Source organism: Salvia splendens, chromosome 11 (assembly GCF_004379255.2).
Source record: "Salvia splendens isolate huo1 chromosome 11, SspV2, whole genome shotgun sequence".
Taxonomy (NCBI): Eukaryota; Viridiplantae; Streptophyta; class Magnoliopsida; order Lamiales; family Lamiaceae; genus Salvia; species Salvia splendens.
The window spans coordinates 33,349,110-33,363,893 of NC_056042.1; the positions used below are offsets into that span (position 1 = coordinate 33,349,110).

The 14,784-nt window shown below is 38.7% G+C and overlaps 2 protein-coding genes across 3 annotated transcripts; one reads left to right on the forward strand and one right to left on the reverse strand.

Annotated features, from left to right (window-relative positions):
* The first annotated feature begins 2,058 nt into the window (after positions 1–2,058).
* Positions 2,059–8,135, forward strand: LOC121755839 (methylmalonate-semialdehyde dehydrogenase [acylating], mitochondrial-like). The gene is made up of 19 exons (XM_042151250.1): positions 2,059–2,219; positions 2,474–2,580; positions 3,062–3,133; positions 3,220–3,381; positions 3,457–3,535; positions 3,623–3,777; positions 3,964–4,027; positions 4,809–4,888; positions 5,030–5,095; positions 5,656–5,706; positions 5,813–5,964; positions 6,256–6,346; positions 6,498–6,578; positions 7,069–7,146; positions 7,231–7,266; positions 7,343–7,386; positions 7,458–7,536; positions 7,652–7,742; positions 7,843–8,135. Exons 1-19 carry the CDS (start codon positions 2,195–2,197, stop codon positions 7,947–7,949), a joined length of 1,620 nt encoding a protein of 539 aa, XP_042007184.1. The 5' UTR covers positions 2,059–2,194; the 3' UTR covers positions 7,950–8,135.
* Positions 8,136–8,870: 735 nt separating this feature from the next.
* Positions 8,871–11,999, reverse strand: LOC121753891 (zinc finger protein 385B-like). 2 transcript variants are annotated; one of them, XM_042149183.1, is made up of 8 exons: positions 11,874–11,999; positions 11,556–11,582; positions 11,326–11,448; positions 10,748–10,973; positions 10,173–10,385; positions 9,759–9,800; positions 9,459–9,623; positions 8,871–9,377 (listed from the first exon to the last, which is right to left on the reverse strand). In XM_042149183.1, the coding sequence occupies exons 1-8, from the start codon at positions 11,918–11,920 to the stop codon at positions 9,009–9,011; spliced, it is 1,212 nt and encodes a 403-aa protein (XP_042005117.1). In that variant the 5' UTR covers positions 11,921–11,999; the 3' UTR covers positions 8,871–9,008. The 2 variants fall into 2 exon arrangements, with proteins under 2 accessions (XP_042005117.1, XP_042005116.1); XM_042149182.1 differs by having other exon boundaries at positions 9,759–9,806.
* Between the last annotated feature and the right edge of the window lie 2,785 nt (positions 12,000–14,784).

The following is a 14,784-nucleotide window of genomic DNA, read 5'->3' on the forward strand; positions in this document are numbered from 1 at the left end:
GGGTGGCACGAGTCTCGTCCCTCCGTGACGAGAAGGGCGAGGGACGCGTTGTAGTGTCCCGTCCCGTCACCATCCCGCTGGATCCCCCGTCACGCCGAGACGCCGCGCGAGACGTCTCGGCACGCGCTCCCGCGACGTGGCGCGCTCTAGGGCCATGCGTGACGCCCACTTGCCGGCCCGCGAGTGGGTTTCGTCATGCTGACGCAATAATTTTTTTTTAAATTTGAATTTAATAAAAAAAATTAAAAATTCGAAAACGGTAATATTACCGTTTTCAACCGTTTTCCTTTTTTTACTCTATAAATACTCTTATTTCATCCTCATTTCACACACAAACACACATCTAATCCTCTCAAATCATCTCTCTTTCCTCTCCAATTTTCATCTGAAATCATATCTTTTATTCTTCCCTCAAATTTAATCGATCTAATGGATTCATATGAGCAAATGCGTCGAATAATGGAAGAATCACTTGAAGAAGATCGAGGCCGGGAGGCGTAGGAAGCCGCGCCGCCCCAAAGACGCTCCCGGACTTACATCCATCGTAACCGGGAGGAAGCCGCCGCAAGGTTAGTCCGCGACTACTTCTGCGATAACCCGGTGTGGGGAGATACCTACTTTCGTCGTCGTTTCCGCATGCGGCGACCGCTATTTCTCCACATCGCAAATACATTGGCAGCCTGGGAAGAGTTCTTCCAAGAAAGGTTCGACGCCGTCGACCGTCCCAGCCACACGACGCTGCAGAAATGTATTGCAGCAATCCGTCAGCTTGCGACTGGACAAATGACGAATGTGATCGACGAATACCTCCACATTGGAGAAATCACTGGGAGAATGTGCTTGATCCAATTATGCAAAGGCGCCCGGGCAGCCTTCACCGGCGAATTTCTCCGGAAGCCAAGCACGACAGATTGCCAGTTCCTGCTCCGCCTTCACGAAGAAGTGCACGGATTCCCCGGGATGCTTGGCAGCGTCAATTGCATGCGCTGGAAATGGAAGAATTGCCCGGTGGCGTGGAGGGGGTCGTACACGAGCGGCCACAAAGGCACCCACCCCACCGTTATACTCGAGGCCGTTGCCGACTACCGGCTATGGATCTGGCATCTTTACTTCGGGGTCCCCGGCTCGAACAACGACATAAACGTGCTCCACCAATCCGACCTCTTCGCCGAAGTTTTGGATGGTAAGCGCCGACCATCAACTTCACCGCTAACAACCGACGCTATAAAATGGGGTACTATCTTGCCGACGACATCTACCCCAAGTGGCCAACCTTCGTGAAGACGTGCACCAGGCCTGTGAACGCAAAGCAGACGCTTTTTGCGCAGAAGTAGGAGGCTGCTCGGAAGGATGTGGAGCGGGCATTCGGGGTTCTCCAAGCGCGCTTCAACATTATCAAAGCTCCGACTCGTACGTGGTTCATGGAGAGAATGGTCGACATCATGTATACGTGCATAATCTTGCACAACATGATTGTCCAAGACGAAGGACCCGAGGCGGGAAATTGGTTCGACCCTAAAGCCCCCGGAAGCTCTACCGCAAGTAGTCCGCCACACAGTGGAGTGCATCCGTCTATACAAGAACGGTTGTCTATTCGAGCAAGGACACGTGACTCTTCCGTCCACGCCCAACTCCAAGATGATCTAATGGAGCACATTTGAGCAAAATTTGTCGGAGGAAATTATTAAATTATGTATTTTTAATTTTTTTTAGGAAATTATTAAATTATGTTTTTTTTACGAATTTTATGTTGTAAGTTTATTTTATTTAATGAAGTGTGTTTTTATTAATTGAATTTGGTTGGAAATAAAAATAAAAAATAAGATTGAATGAATAGTAATTTAAGGGACGGTTAAGGGACGGATAAGAGATGGAGGGTTGCAGGTTCCGTCCCTTAGTTAAGAGATGGAGTAAAAATGTACATCAAAGTCGATGAATAGTAATTTAAAGGATGGATAAGAGACAGCATTGTAGATAGGCTTAGCTCGTTAAAATATTCCTTTCTCTCACCAAATAGATAGAGATTATCATCAACATAAAACACTAGTGCAAAAGAAATCCAACTCAACATCGAATAAATTAATCCAAAATAACCTATAAAAATGATTGATCCAAATAAAATATAAGGAGAGAGAGAGAGAGTGGCACGCTGCATTTTCAGTTCTTCAGCAAAAATCTTCAACGGAAACTAGAAATGTTGATGTTTGCGATCCAGCGAGGTAACTAGTTCAATCTTCATACTACCAGATTATATTTTTGATGAGCTCACGAATACTGCTGGTTAGATGGATATAGGTTTCTGCTTGTTTACATTATTGATTGTTTGTTTAGGTTTAGTCTGGATGACTAGATTGAGTTGCATCTTCAAATTCTGGATCGTGTGATTTGAATTTCAATTTTTTTTATCTTGCTGTGTAGTGTGCCTATTTGGTGCTTATCTAAAAGGTGTGTTACTGAAATTGGTTTTATGCAGCGTCAGCAGCGAGAAATATGAGGAGGGTGAGTCCCGGGATATTTGGGGCTGTAAATTCTCGTTTCTCGACTGTTGCTCAGCCATCTTCGAGGCCTGGCAGCTCGCTGGTGAGTTCTTGGATTGTATTTTACTTTTTTATTTGTTGAAATTTTGGGAGGAACCGGTAATTGTTAGTAGTACTTTTTTGCTTCTTTTCTAGTGGTTAGAAGTTAGAACTGAGGGTAGAGTGAGCAAATTTTGAAGGTTAGTATGCAGGTTTTTGGATCATATGACTGTGTGTTTCACAAGTATGTGTGTGATGACATGGTGAGAAATCTGTATCTGTTACCTGTAGCTGCACTCTAAGTAAGTTTCTTGGGATGGTTAACAAATCACATTTGGAGAGGCAAATTGTTGTAGTTCAGCCTTGCATGACCAATGGGCATGGGAAACGTTCTTGGATTGGAGTTTGGACTAGTGATTTTCGACCACTAGCTCTCCCATAAATTAATAGTTTTAGGTTTAAGGAGATACTTGTATTCAATAATGTCAGTGAATTCTAAATGTATTTTTCGTTGCTTATGCGCCTGAGAATTCATGTCTGTGCAGAGGGTTCCGAATCAAATTGGAGGTAGGTTTGTAGACTCACATTCCTCCGATGCCATTGATGTCATAAATCCTGTAAGTGAGCATTTGCATGTTTGAGTTGGTCACTGTTCATTTGACATTTTGTGTCGACTCCCTCTTACTTGATTTTTTTAATGTAGGCAACCCAAGAGGTTGTTTCACAAGTGCCTCTGACAACAAAAGAGGAGTTCAAATCTGCAGTATCTGCAGCAAAAGAGGCATTTCCATCCTGGCGAAACACACCTATTACAACACGGCAACGGGTCATGTTGAAGCTTCAAGAACTCATTCGTAAAAACATGGTTAGCTCTATCAACTAACTTCTTGTTTTATATGTGGTTGATATTGACGATAAGAAGGATGGATTCTTAATGTAGGATAAGCTTGCCTTGAGCATTACAAAAGAACAAGGAAAAACATTAAAGGACGCTCAAGGAGATGTGTTCCGAGGGCTAGGTTAGGGTTCTGTTTGTTCTCTTTATTTCTCAGATAGACAATGCATTGCTTGTTATTGAGTCTTTATTATGATGATCTTCCTTGAAGAGGTGGTGGAACATGCATGTGGCATGGCAACTCTACAGATGGGAGAGTATGTATCCAACGTCTCAAATGGAATCGATACCTATAGCATTAGAGAACCTCTAGGTGTTTGTGCTGGGATCTGCCCATTCAATTTCCCTGCAATGATTCCCTTATGGGTATGTTTTCCTCTCTTTGGTATTATTCTCAAGATATTTCCATAAACTAAAGCCTTTTTTTTGGTTCTCTGTAATTCAGAAATACATGTGACCATCTTCTGAATTTCATTTCAATTTTTTGAGATAGAAGTGCTGACATGAAAAATTGTTCATAAGAAGTTATTTCTTTTTAATGTTATGTGGCAGATGATTCCTGTTGCAGTCACATGTGGAAACACATTTGTTCTAAAGCCATCTGAAAAAGATCCAGGTGCTATATTCTTTTAAAGTATTCTATTGATATATTTTAATACAGTATTCTTGTGCATGAAAACCCAGAAGAAGTTTAGTTGGATGCAGTAGTGTCTTAAACTATATTACAGATAACTAGGTCATACATGCTTATAGATTTAAACATGTAAATCAATCTTATCTCGTATGGTGCTGAGCAGTCCCAGACTTTCAGATATAAGTTGTGGCTAGCATGCTAGTAGAGTCGTGTTTATATATGGATGTATGAAAACTCATTGTCCACTGAAATTACTAAGTAGGAAATGACTATTACTTTATATCATCCATTTGAATTATGATTTGTGGACAATATCAAATTTTTTGTTCTTGTATGAATCAAATCGAGAGTATTGACCAAATCAGTAGATCCTTCCCCAACTTTTTGAGCAAAATAATTCTGCAAAATGTTTGTTTAGGCATAAAGACACCCTTACATTAACAACTTAAGAAGAGATTGACTGGCTATATATGTTTAGGCAAAATGTTTGTTTGTTAGGACTTAAGATGTAAATTCATGCTCATATCTACATATCTTTGTGTTTGATAGTTTGGTTTTAACTCTTCCTTTTAGAAAATAGTAGTAATAAAGAATATAAGTATACCTCATTTGTTTTATTTGCTTCTGATAGTATGAGATCACTAAACACAGATGTGATTTCCCTTCATCTCAGGAATATGCATTGTCTTGACACCTGTGCTATCATTCCACTTGCTATATATCTATTTTTCTGTGTTTCTCATCTTTCTTTCTTGCTTTTTAGGGGCTTCAATGATTCTTGCAGAATTAGCAATGGAGGCTGGTTTGCCTGACGGTGTTCTGAACATTGTCCATGGCTCCAATGTATGCCCACATTTTTCAATCCTCTTAAGTATTTCCTCATGTATGCCATCAAATATGTTTGTAATTAAGAAAACAGTGTGTCACAAGTCAAGGAAACACCACTCCGTTGTTCTAACAGAATTTTGTTGCTCTTTCTTTCAGGACACTGTTAATGCAATTTGTGATGATGAAGATATTAGAGCTGTGTCATTTGTTGGTTCAAATACAGTTAGTCCTCCCCTCCTCTATATTGACTATTCCTTCTGTTTCATATTTGGTGTCTGGTAGACCTTTCCAGTTTCTTCGAGAAGGGAAAAGAAAATGATTGATCTCGAGTGGAATATGAAGTATATAAAGCAGATGTGTATGGGTAAAATTATCAAACACATTTAGGTCATATTCTTGAGGTCCAAGGTTCCTGAACTCTTGTTAGTCTTTTCTGAACAGCACAACAACCTGAAATGAGGCAACATGCATGCCCTATGTACTCACTAACACCTCCTGTGAACTCTGTCTTCGCTTATGGATACCTCGATCTTGACCTTGTTCATCATCTTATGAATCTCTTTGACTTTTCCCCCACCCCCACCAATTCTTTTCACAGCTCTCTCTCTCTCTCTCTCTCTCTCACACACACACACACACGGATGCTTTCATGTGCAAGGTTGTGTACAGAATCTACAGATACTTGTAATATGTTGTTTCCAATGTTCTTGAATGTAACACTTAACTCTCTTGATGACTGGTTATGTGATGATTATGCGCCGACATGTATTCTCATTTTTAAGGCTGGCATGCATATTTATTCAAGGGCATCAGCTAGCGGAAAACGTGTTCAGGTCTGTGTGTTGATCTACTCATGAGCATGCTGGTTTTTTTCCTCAGCTTTTGATAAATATTTGATCAAATGATTTTTAAAATAAGTGCACACTGGCAAATTTTTAGTCCAATATGGGAGCAAAGAACCATGGGGTCGTGATGCCTGATGCCAATATAGATGCCACTCTAAACGCATTAGTGGCAGCTGGTTTTGGTGCTGCTGGACAAAGATGTATGGCACTTAGCACTGTTGTTTTTGTTGGAGATTCAAAATTCTGGTATGTCCATCAATTTTATACCATCTTGTTCTCAGATTCTTCCTCATAGTCTTCTTGACAGATACTGTATAAAGGTTGACTAACTTTGTAATGAAAAGCTGTATATTTTTAGTTGACATGATTGTTCAATAGATTCAAATATGCTGATAATGATATGCTCTGGAGATTTTGTCATCTAGCATACTTCAACATTATACCAGGGGAAATGTTGAGTTCAAAATATGCATGCCTTTATCCAGTTATTTCAGTATGAAAAGATTAACATTTGTGTCTATCCTTAAATCTTTGTAGGGAAGAAAAGATAGTAGAGCGCGCCAAAGCCCTTAAAGTTAGTGCTGGAACAGATCCAGAAGCAGACCTCGGTCCAGTCATCAGTAAGCAGGTGAATTACCAGTCTTCATACTGAATTGATAAAGATGTTTATCTACAATTCATCTAGTCCCTTATTATCTCATAAGGCTCGGAAGCTGTCTGTTTTTATTATTCTTGCCAATTCTGTCCAGCTTCATTTCTTTAACTGTAAATTTTCTCAGGCAAAAGAAAGAGTATGCAGATTAGTTCAAAGTGGGGTCGATAGTGGAGCAAGATTACTGCTTGATGGGAGAAACATTAAGGTACTATCTTATCTGTGACTTTCTGAATCACGAAATAGCATGACTTGCATGTGACAGCTTTTGTCCAGCTTCTTCATGATATGTTTAGTTCTCCATGATATATAAGGGTGAAAATCAAAACATAGAAGGGAATTGAGAACTTCAAAGAGAATTACTTATTCTCCTTGTTTTTATAAATCGTGTTGGTCGTGAAAGGTCCAAGATACTTGTTTCAAACTAATATAAAGGGGGCAACAGAATTTGGACTACTGTATTCTTCAGTATACTTCGAAGGATGCATGCCAAATTACTGTGTTCACCCTATTGATCTAGGTATTTTTCATGAAAGAATTCCAGGACTATTCGGCATATTTTCTTCTGAAGATAGTTAGGATTTAGGAAACAATACAGTAATCCTTTAACAAATTTAGATGTACCGAATATGCTTAATGCTGTTAAACTTTTTTGCCCACACACAAAATAACTTACATTGCCTTCTTTGATGTTTAAGGTTCCAGGATATGAACAAGGAAACTTTGTTGGCCCCACCATTTTAGCTGATGTCACCGCTGATATGGAATGTTATAAGGTATAAAGAAATCTTGGCCATCTTCTTGTAATTTTCTGAAAGCTTTTTCACAAACACATATTAATCCCTCATTTTGTCTTCCAGGAGGAGATATTTGGTCCTGTCCTTATTTGCATGCAGGTAAATCAACATTAACAGCTGTAATTCTATTCCATCTTGTGACTTCATCGCTGATTGATAATCTTCTGCTTCTCAGGCTGACAGTTTGGACGAGGCAATCAACATAGTCAACAGAAACAAGTACTTCCTCTTTTTCTTTGATAAACTTTTCCTTATTAAATTGAGTAATCATGCCATCCTTGTTTCTGCAGATACGGAAATGGTGCTGCTATTTTTACATCGTCCGGAATAGCTGCTAGAAAGTTCCAAACTGAGATAGAGGCAGGCCAGGTACCAAATCGTTTTATTTTAAAGTTACGAATTTCATCCGCCTTATCAGATGGATCCCAGCTGAACCAAACCCACTATGTAAAATTGGTTTGTGATGCAAGTTTCCATATTTCAGGTGGGCATAAATGTTCCAATTCCTGTTCCATTGCCCTTCTTCTCATTTACCGGCTCCAAGGCTTCGTTTGCTGGCGACCTCAATTTCTATGGTAAAAAAGCATAGTTTCCTCTTTAACATGTTGTGCTTGTGTGTGAAAATGCATGATTTTGATTTAGTAATAATTTATGGGGTTGGGATGAATATATCAGGTAAGACTGGAGTCCAGTTTTACACACAGATAAAGACAGTGACTCAACAGTGGAAGGATTTACCTGGTGGAGTTTCTCTTGCTATGCCCACTTCCCAAAAATCTTGATTTCTACACTAAACAAAAGTTCATTTCGATCTGTTGCGACTGTATGTGGAACTCTAATCAGATTATAATTTGCTGGTGCTATATGATTAAATAATAAATTAGCACCAAAAGACCCTGATAAAGGAAGCATGTTATTGCAGAGTCTCTTAACCACGAAATTTTACAAGGAACTAATATCCCTAAAAACGTACTCCTTTCGTCCCCCTTCCTTGGCTGACACAAGATTTTATAGTGTCATTTTTTCTTGTGAAGTGGAGAGAGAAAAAATAGAGATAAATGTGTTCTTATTTTTTTTTGTAATGAATCATTTTGATTGAGACAAATCAGAAAGGTAAGTTGAGCGTTTTCATTGGGATATAGGGAATACTATAAATTAATGTGGAATATGTACATCTTTTCATCTTAAAATGTGGTTAAACAATAAACTTGACGTTGGACATGCATTTTGACTTATTTGGTAAACAATGTATTGAGGTAAAAAAATAAAATATGATCTACCTCCATCCACGGAAAATAGGACACATTGTGAATTACACGGGTTTTAATGTGGAATTGGTAAAGTAAGAGAGAAGAGAAAAAAAGTAAGAGAGGAGTAGGATTGGTGGAATGTGAGGTCCATATTATTGGTAAGATAGAAGGGGAAAAAAATAAGAGAGAAGTTGAAAACTTTCCTTTTTCAAATGTGTTCTGTTTTTCGTGGACAATTAAAAATGGCAAATGTGTTCTATTTTTCGTGGACGGAGAGAGTATTATACTTTTCCATCCTATTTAAAATATTGTTATTACTCTTCTTAAATAATGTATTTATGAAAAATTATGTTCTAAAAATGACAACAATACTTCTAATAACATAGTTACCAATTGGAACCCTGAGTTAATTGCATTCTTTGATTCAAAACATTTAATTCCACATAAACAATCTTCTAAATCAAATCCCCTTCATTCAAATATTTCAATCCCTTGCAAATAAAAAAGCAAGTACAAATATATATACATATTTTCTTATCAAAGAGTTCTGTTCCGAACACTCATTGACACTGACCTGCTGAAAGGCTAGTTTCAAGTCTCAATTTCATCGATGAGAGAGGCATGTCGTTTCCCTCCAATATGAGAAGCCAAATCAACATCAGTAGCCATCTTCGCATCACATAGAATGCACCAGTGTCTAAATGTCCCACTAATCTCTAACACAACCAGCTTTCCCTTCCTTTTTTTCAGTGATTCTAACTTGTCCTTGTGTTTATTTCCCAGAAGATGAGCATTCAAATTTTTCTCACACGTGGCTTTCACCTTACATAAAGCACATCTCCATTCTTGCTTGAGGGGAGGAGTTACTGCACGACTTGCTTCTGGTGGTGACATTGTCTCTTTAACCTCAGTATTGGCATATGTTTTTTCAGGAACCTTGAGTGGCTGTGCATACTGAACCTGCAGATGCAGTAGTTGCGAATGGATATGGAGAAACCATTGTAGCATTGATTATGTTAAGATCGTGACAAGACAACTTACCTCTTGTAATGCCGATGAACCATTTTTTGCCTCCGACTTTACAATCCGTTCTTTCTTGAAGAGAGGATTTCCTGCGCGACTTGCTTTCAGTGGTGGCTTCGTCTCTTTAACCTCAGTATTGGAATATGTGCACTTGGGAACCTCAATTGGCTGCATATACTGCACCTGCAGATGCAGTTGCGAATGTATATGGATTAACATGCTTGCTCAAAAGTTTAACAGCTGCTATGAAACTACAGCATACCAATGCAGCATTGACTATATTAAGATCGCGACTATGTCACAAGAAAACTGACTGACCTCTTTTATAGCTGCAGCGGAAAATGAACGTGTGTGTTGCACCTGCGACTTCAAATAGAAACGGCAAAATAATCCTGGTCAACAAATTTTTATTGAACTTCGAACAAGCATAACAAACTAAAGGAAAAGTGAGAGTGAGATTGGCTATCGTTGATAGGTGGGGAGGTATGGAAGGAAGTTAAACTGATCAGTAAAGATGAAGAACCTGACAGAAGCTTATGTGCTATGAAATGCTCAAACGCATAAAGGATAAAGGCAAATAAGGGACTGCTGCTCAGTTTCTAATATCTAAATCCCAGTAATTTCTTAGATAGTCATACATATACTAGTAACAAAATCAGCAATTTTAAATCAATATTCAATACTTTAGAAAATTAAATCAAAAGAACAGGCTTAGTGAGTTTCACAAGTTACCAAAGGCGACGATCCTGTATCTTTTGCATTAAGCAAGCTTGTTTTCAGGATCTCAAGCTTGGACTTGTGCATGCTGCCCTGAAGATGAGCATTCAGCGTTGACAAACCGACGCTAGTCATCTTACATAAGCCACAGGTCCATTCTTGCTCAGATTTCTTGAGGAGGGAAGTCTCAAGGCATCTATTTTCCACTCTTGCTTCTGGTGGTGTCATCTGTATAACATAAGAAATAAGTCAACATAAGAAATTGAATGTGTACAGCACACCTGCAATTTCTGGATGTTCAGATTGTTCCCAATTTTAAATGGAAAGGGGTGTCAATTTGAGAAAAGAAATCAAGAAAATTGCAAACTCTTCACCACGAGAGTAAGAGAAAGATAACAAGTGAAATTCCAATGGCTAGCTAGTTTAAACTAAAAAGAAACTAAAACCACCTCATGTTTCCCTATCACGCTGTATTACAAAAATATCTGACACTCCCTGAAGAAACTTAAAGCTCCATAATTCATCTTGAAAGTATTATCACCGAAAAACTTCCCTAGGACTGTTCCAAATAATGTCATAAAGCTGCTGACCTGTGATGCAATAAGCTTTTCCAGAGCTTCTGATCCATTTTCGTTGATGTATTTGTCTACTACATCCAAAAATGTTCTTCTCTTACAACGTCTCTCCTCCGTTAGCATGTCAAACCTGTCAATAAATGAACTTACAAGGCCTTGGTAGGCAAGACATGCACCCTCAAACTGAGGCATCACTAAGCAGAAGATAACTGCAAGTCTTACACCAGACCAGAAAGGTATCCTGTCCAAAACAAATGAAGTAATGCATAAATCCATACATGAAACAGAGCTTGTATGTACGATCACAAAGCTCTTTAATTCTCTACACGCATGCTTGTTGTCAAACACATATACCAAACAAAATGGCATAGGAGGTAAGCAACCAAACAAGAAACCCAATCCCTTCATCTAATAAAATGCTCATTATCCAAGGATATACAGACGAACACATAATCATTCCAGTTACACCGATGCCTTACAAAAGGCCAAGGGGCAATAATCATGAATAAATTTCTACGTACTTATCATAGTAACATTCTCAGTGCAAATAATCGGGAATCATCAACAGAAGCAGCTATAGGAGCAACACTTACCACTCAATGACTTTCGCAAAAGCAAACTCAAAGAGAGAAAACAAAGAGAAAATTATCCAATATCTGACCATCTTCCTCATGTGGTATCCAGAACCAGTCTCAACTGCCCTGATTGAAACAAACCTGCAAACAAATTAACCACCAACACTTAATCATCTAATTATCCCAATTCAGCCAAAACTTGTACAGTAGCACTTTACTCTGCAACACTGTAGAATGACAGAACTTACAGGGGATAAACCAGAGCAATTGCAGGCCTGCATCAGATGTTCATATGGAAAGAGACATAGGGAGAGAGGATGAGGAGGTTAGTTTAAGCGTATTATCTGCATAAAGACATTATACATGCATGTGTGTACGTATACGAACTCAAAACCCTAACTGAAACGCGAGAATTTCACGTCGATCAACTTGAAAAACTCAATTGAACTGTTAAGGTATATGAATAATGCATTATCATTGCTAAACAAAGTAGATAATCAATAGAGAAGAAGGGGGATTGTTGAAAAACACTATGAAGAATGTAGGTGCGAAGTAAGGAAACGTACCAGCCAACAAGATCGATGCAGAGAAGAGCAAACTTGAAGAGCGCCATTGCCGATGGAATTCCAGTTTGGATTGCGAGAATCTCTCTCTACTTGAGAAATTTCTTCTTCTCTGAAGAAACTTCGTATGAACTTTTTCCGAAGACTCACTTTATATATTTTATTTTAACTTTTTATGGGAATCTACAACAAATAAATTAGAGAATCCAAGTCCGTACTCTTGCAAACTAGCGCGGATGTGTGCCGGCCCTATTTTTACTCTCTGCTCTTAGGCAAGAGCACAACACTCACATCTGTGCTCTTCCGCAAGGACGAGCACAAGATCCCACCATTCCATTATTCAATTTAAATAAAAACATTTCCACAAAATTAAAATACATTAAAAATACCCGGAATAATATTACAAATTACAAAAAAAAAAAAAAATTACATAATTAAACTCCTAAAAAATAAAAAGTAATTTAAGCCTAAAAATACCCCCGGGGAAGACTATTCATCCGGCTATACCCCCAACGTTCTTTGGAGACCCCGTATCAACTCCACATGAGATCGAAGTTGCTCGGGGGTCATATTTGACCTATCGGCCAAATTGAGTTGAGCCAAAACCCCTCACAACGAGTTGGTGGGGGTTGAGGTGGCACATAGGGAGTTGGAGCGGGGGCGGATGGAGTCGCGGCGCGACGACGGTTGGCCACCGCCTTCTTCCTTCCTTGCGGCCAGCGTTGGGGCTACCCAAGTTAGCTCCGAAAAGTTGGCTAGCCACATCTTCGGAGCCGGCGTCGGATAGGGATACCGACCTCGACCGTTTGGAGGAGGAGTTAGAGGAAGATGATATGTTTCCCCTATACTTCGGATGCGACCGCGTCTCCTCCCAAATGTTGAGGTACTTGAACGGCTTGTAGTTGATGGATTGGTAGGTCGCCAACGCGGCACTGATGATGTTGACCTCGCTCCGGCCGCTCCCCGCCGACCGCTCTTCCTGGAGGTAATACCCCTGGAACTTTTGGATTTCTTCGTTGGCTCTGTATATGGCGTTGCGCACCATACTCCCGTTGCGCTCGATAGTTCCAGCCGGCTGGTTTTGATTGTACCGGGAACAGATGCGTCACCAATAATGGTCACCGGATTGGTTCGTGCCAACCTCCGGATATTCGGAGATTGACACGAACGCTTTGAACAATTGCTCCATCTCCCCCGGAGTGTATGGTGTGTGGACACCGCGAGTAGGAACAAGAGAAGTTTGAGAGGGGCCGCTCCCTCTCGCTCTAGGCACGGATGGCTCGGGTGTCCACCCGTATTGACCTTCGGGGGCATCTTGGTCGTCGATCGGATAAGGTCGGTAGCCACCCGAAACTTCCGAACCTTGGGTTTAAGGAGTGGCCGAATATTCCGTTTCCGGACAAGGAAACGGTTGTGAACCGAACCAATCGGGCTTGTGCTCGCCGATGTGGATGCTCTTACATCTAATCATTTGCATCCAAACCTTATATAGTAGCATTTAATCACAAAATTTTAAACATTCTTTCGTTTTAATATAAAAAGTTAATATAATCAATACAAAATATTTCATCTATGTGGCATCTAACTCTTTAGTTAATATAATCGATATTAAATATTTCATCTATGTGGCATCCAACTCATTGACTTGAATGACAAAAGAATGGATCACATGTAATTTCCATAAATTTTCAACCATGTTCTTAATTGGAAATGAGAGAATGAGACTATATTAACTATTCTATTGACATTTAAACTGATTACTCGGATATTGTGTGAATTAATTGTTGTCTTGGTTGTTCAATAATATCAATTTTTATCGGTATGACACCAAAATCATCAACTTGAACGACGAAAGACTGAATAACATATATAACAATTCCTATATATATTCCCATAGCATTCTTGATTGGAATTGAGTGAATGAGACTATGTTAATAATTATTCTCTTGATATTTAAGCCGATGACTCGGATTCTGAGGAAAAGTGTAGTATGATAGTGATTTGGTGGGAATATTAACTTTACCTATACATCCCTTTGCCTAAAACCCTAAACAATATTCATTTTATAACCATGTTGAATCTCTTCGTATTGTTATGTTTTGGTTTAATTATTTATTTTACTTTTGTTATGCGATTGATATCTTAAACTAATAACGAAGTCTAATAATAAAGCACAGCTAAGTAATTGACGCAAATAATCAAACGCAAATCGATGGATACAAAAGTCACACATAAAATATAAATTCACACTAGCAATTAATCTATGGAATGTTTAATCATGCAACTAAAAATATGTCTAAGTCTATAACTTTAAATCTTTAATTATGGAGGACCTAAGGAAACTTTGTTGACGAAGAAAAGTATAGGTCAAGTTGGCGGGAATTATTGGTAGTGGACCCAATCAAACATTTTTATAGTGATCTAACTTCCAGTACAACCTTAACACTTAATGACTGGAATAATTGTCATTAAAATTACAAGATGTTGACAAATTCTAGTAGTTTCATAAAATCTGAAAATAAAATATTAAATTTTAAAGTTTTAATTTTATTCTCAATTATTGTACGTATTTACAAAATAATTACTGCCACTTAGTAGTAGTAATATTCAAATTATTTGAATTGAATGAACATTTTTTATTAAACAATCATTTTTAGCATTAACAAAGATATTGTTGCGCCACGGAGACGGTCTGGTCTTGGGCGCGAGCCGCGGCTCCGCCCAAGTTTCGTAATTTTTTTTTTATATTTTCAAAAAATTTGTATAAATACCTCATTCCACACATTTTCACATCACACACATTTTTCACCCTAATTTTTACTGTATAATTTCCCCTTTCTACAATACAACGAAGAATTGATTTAAATTTTTTTTATTAAATTATGCATTTTTTTAATTATTATAGTCCGATAAT

Excerpts from the sequence above, each read along its gene's own strand:
- LOC121755839 (XM_042151250.1), top strand. The coding sequence starts at position 2,195 with ATGTTGATGTTTGCGATCCAGCGAG. Across the intron at positions 3,382-3,456 it reads AACTCATTCGTAAAAACATG|GATAAGCTTGCCTTGAGCAT; the intron begins GTTAGCTCTATC and ends TTCTTAATGTAG. Across the intron at positions 5,096-5,655 it reads CATTTGTTGGTTCAAATACA|GCTGGCATGCATATTTATTC; the intron begins GTTAGTCCTCCC and ends CTCATTTTTAAG.
- LOC121753891 (XM_042149182.1), bottom strand. The coding sequence starts at position 11,920 with ATGGCGCTCTTCAAGTTTGCTCTTCTCTGCATCGATCTTGTTGGCTG. Across the intron at positions 11,449-11,555 it reads ATTGCTCTGGTTTATCCCCT|GTTTGTTTCAATCAGGGCAG; the intron begins GTAAGTTCTGTC and ends ATTTGTTTGCAG. Across the intron at positions 9,807-10,172 it reads ATACAGGATCGTCGCCTTTG|TCGCAGGTGCAACACACACG; the intron begins GTAACTTGTGAA and ends TTCTATTTGAAG.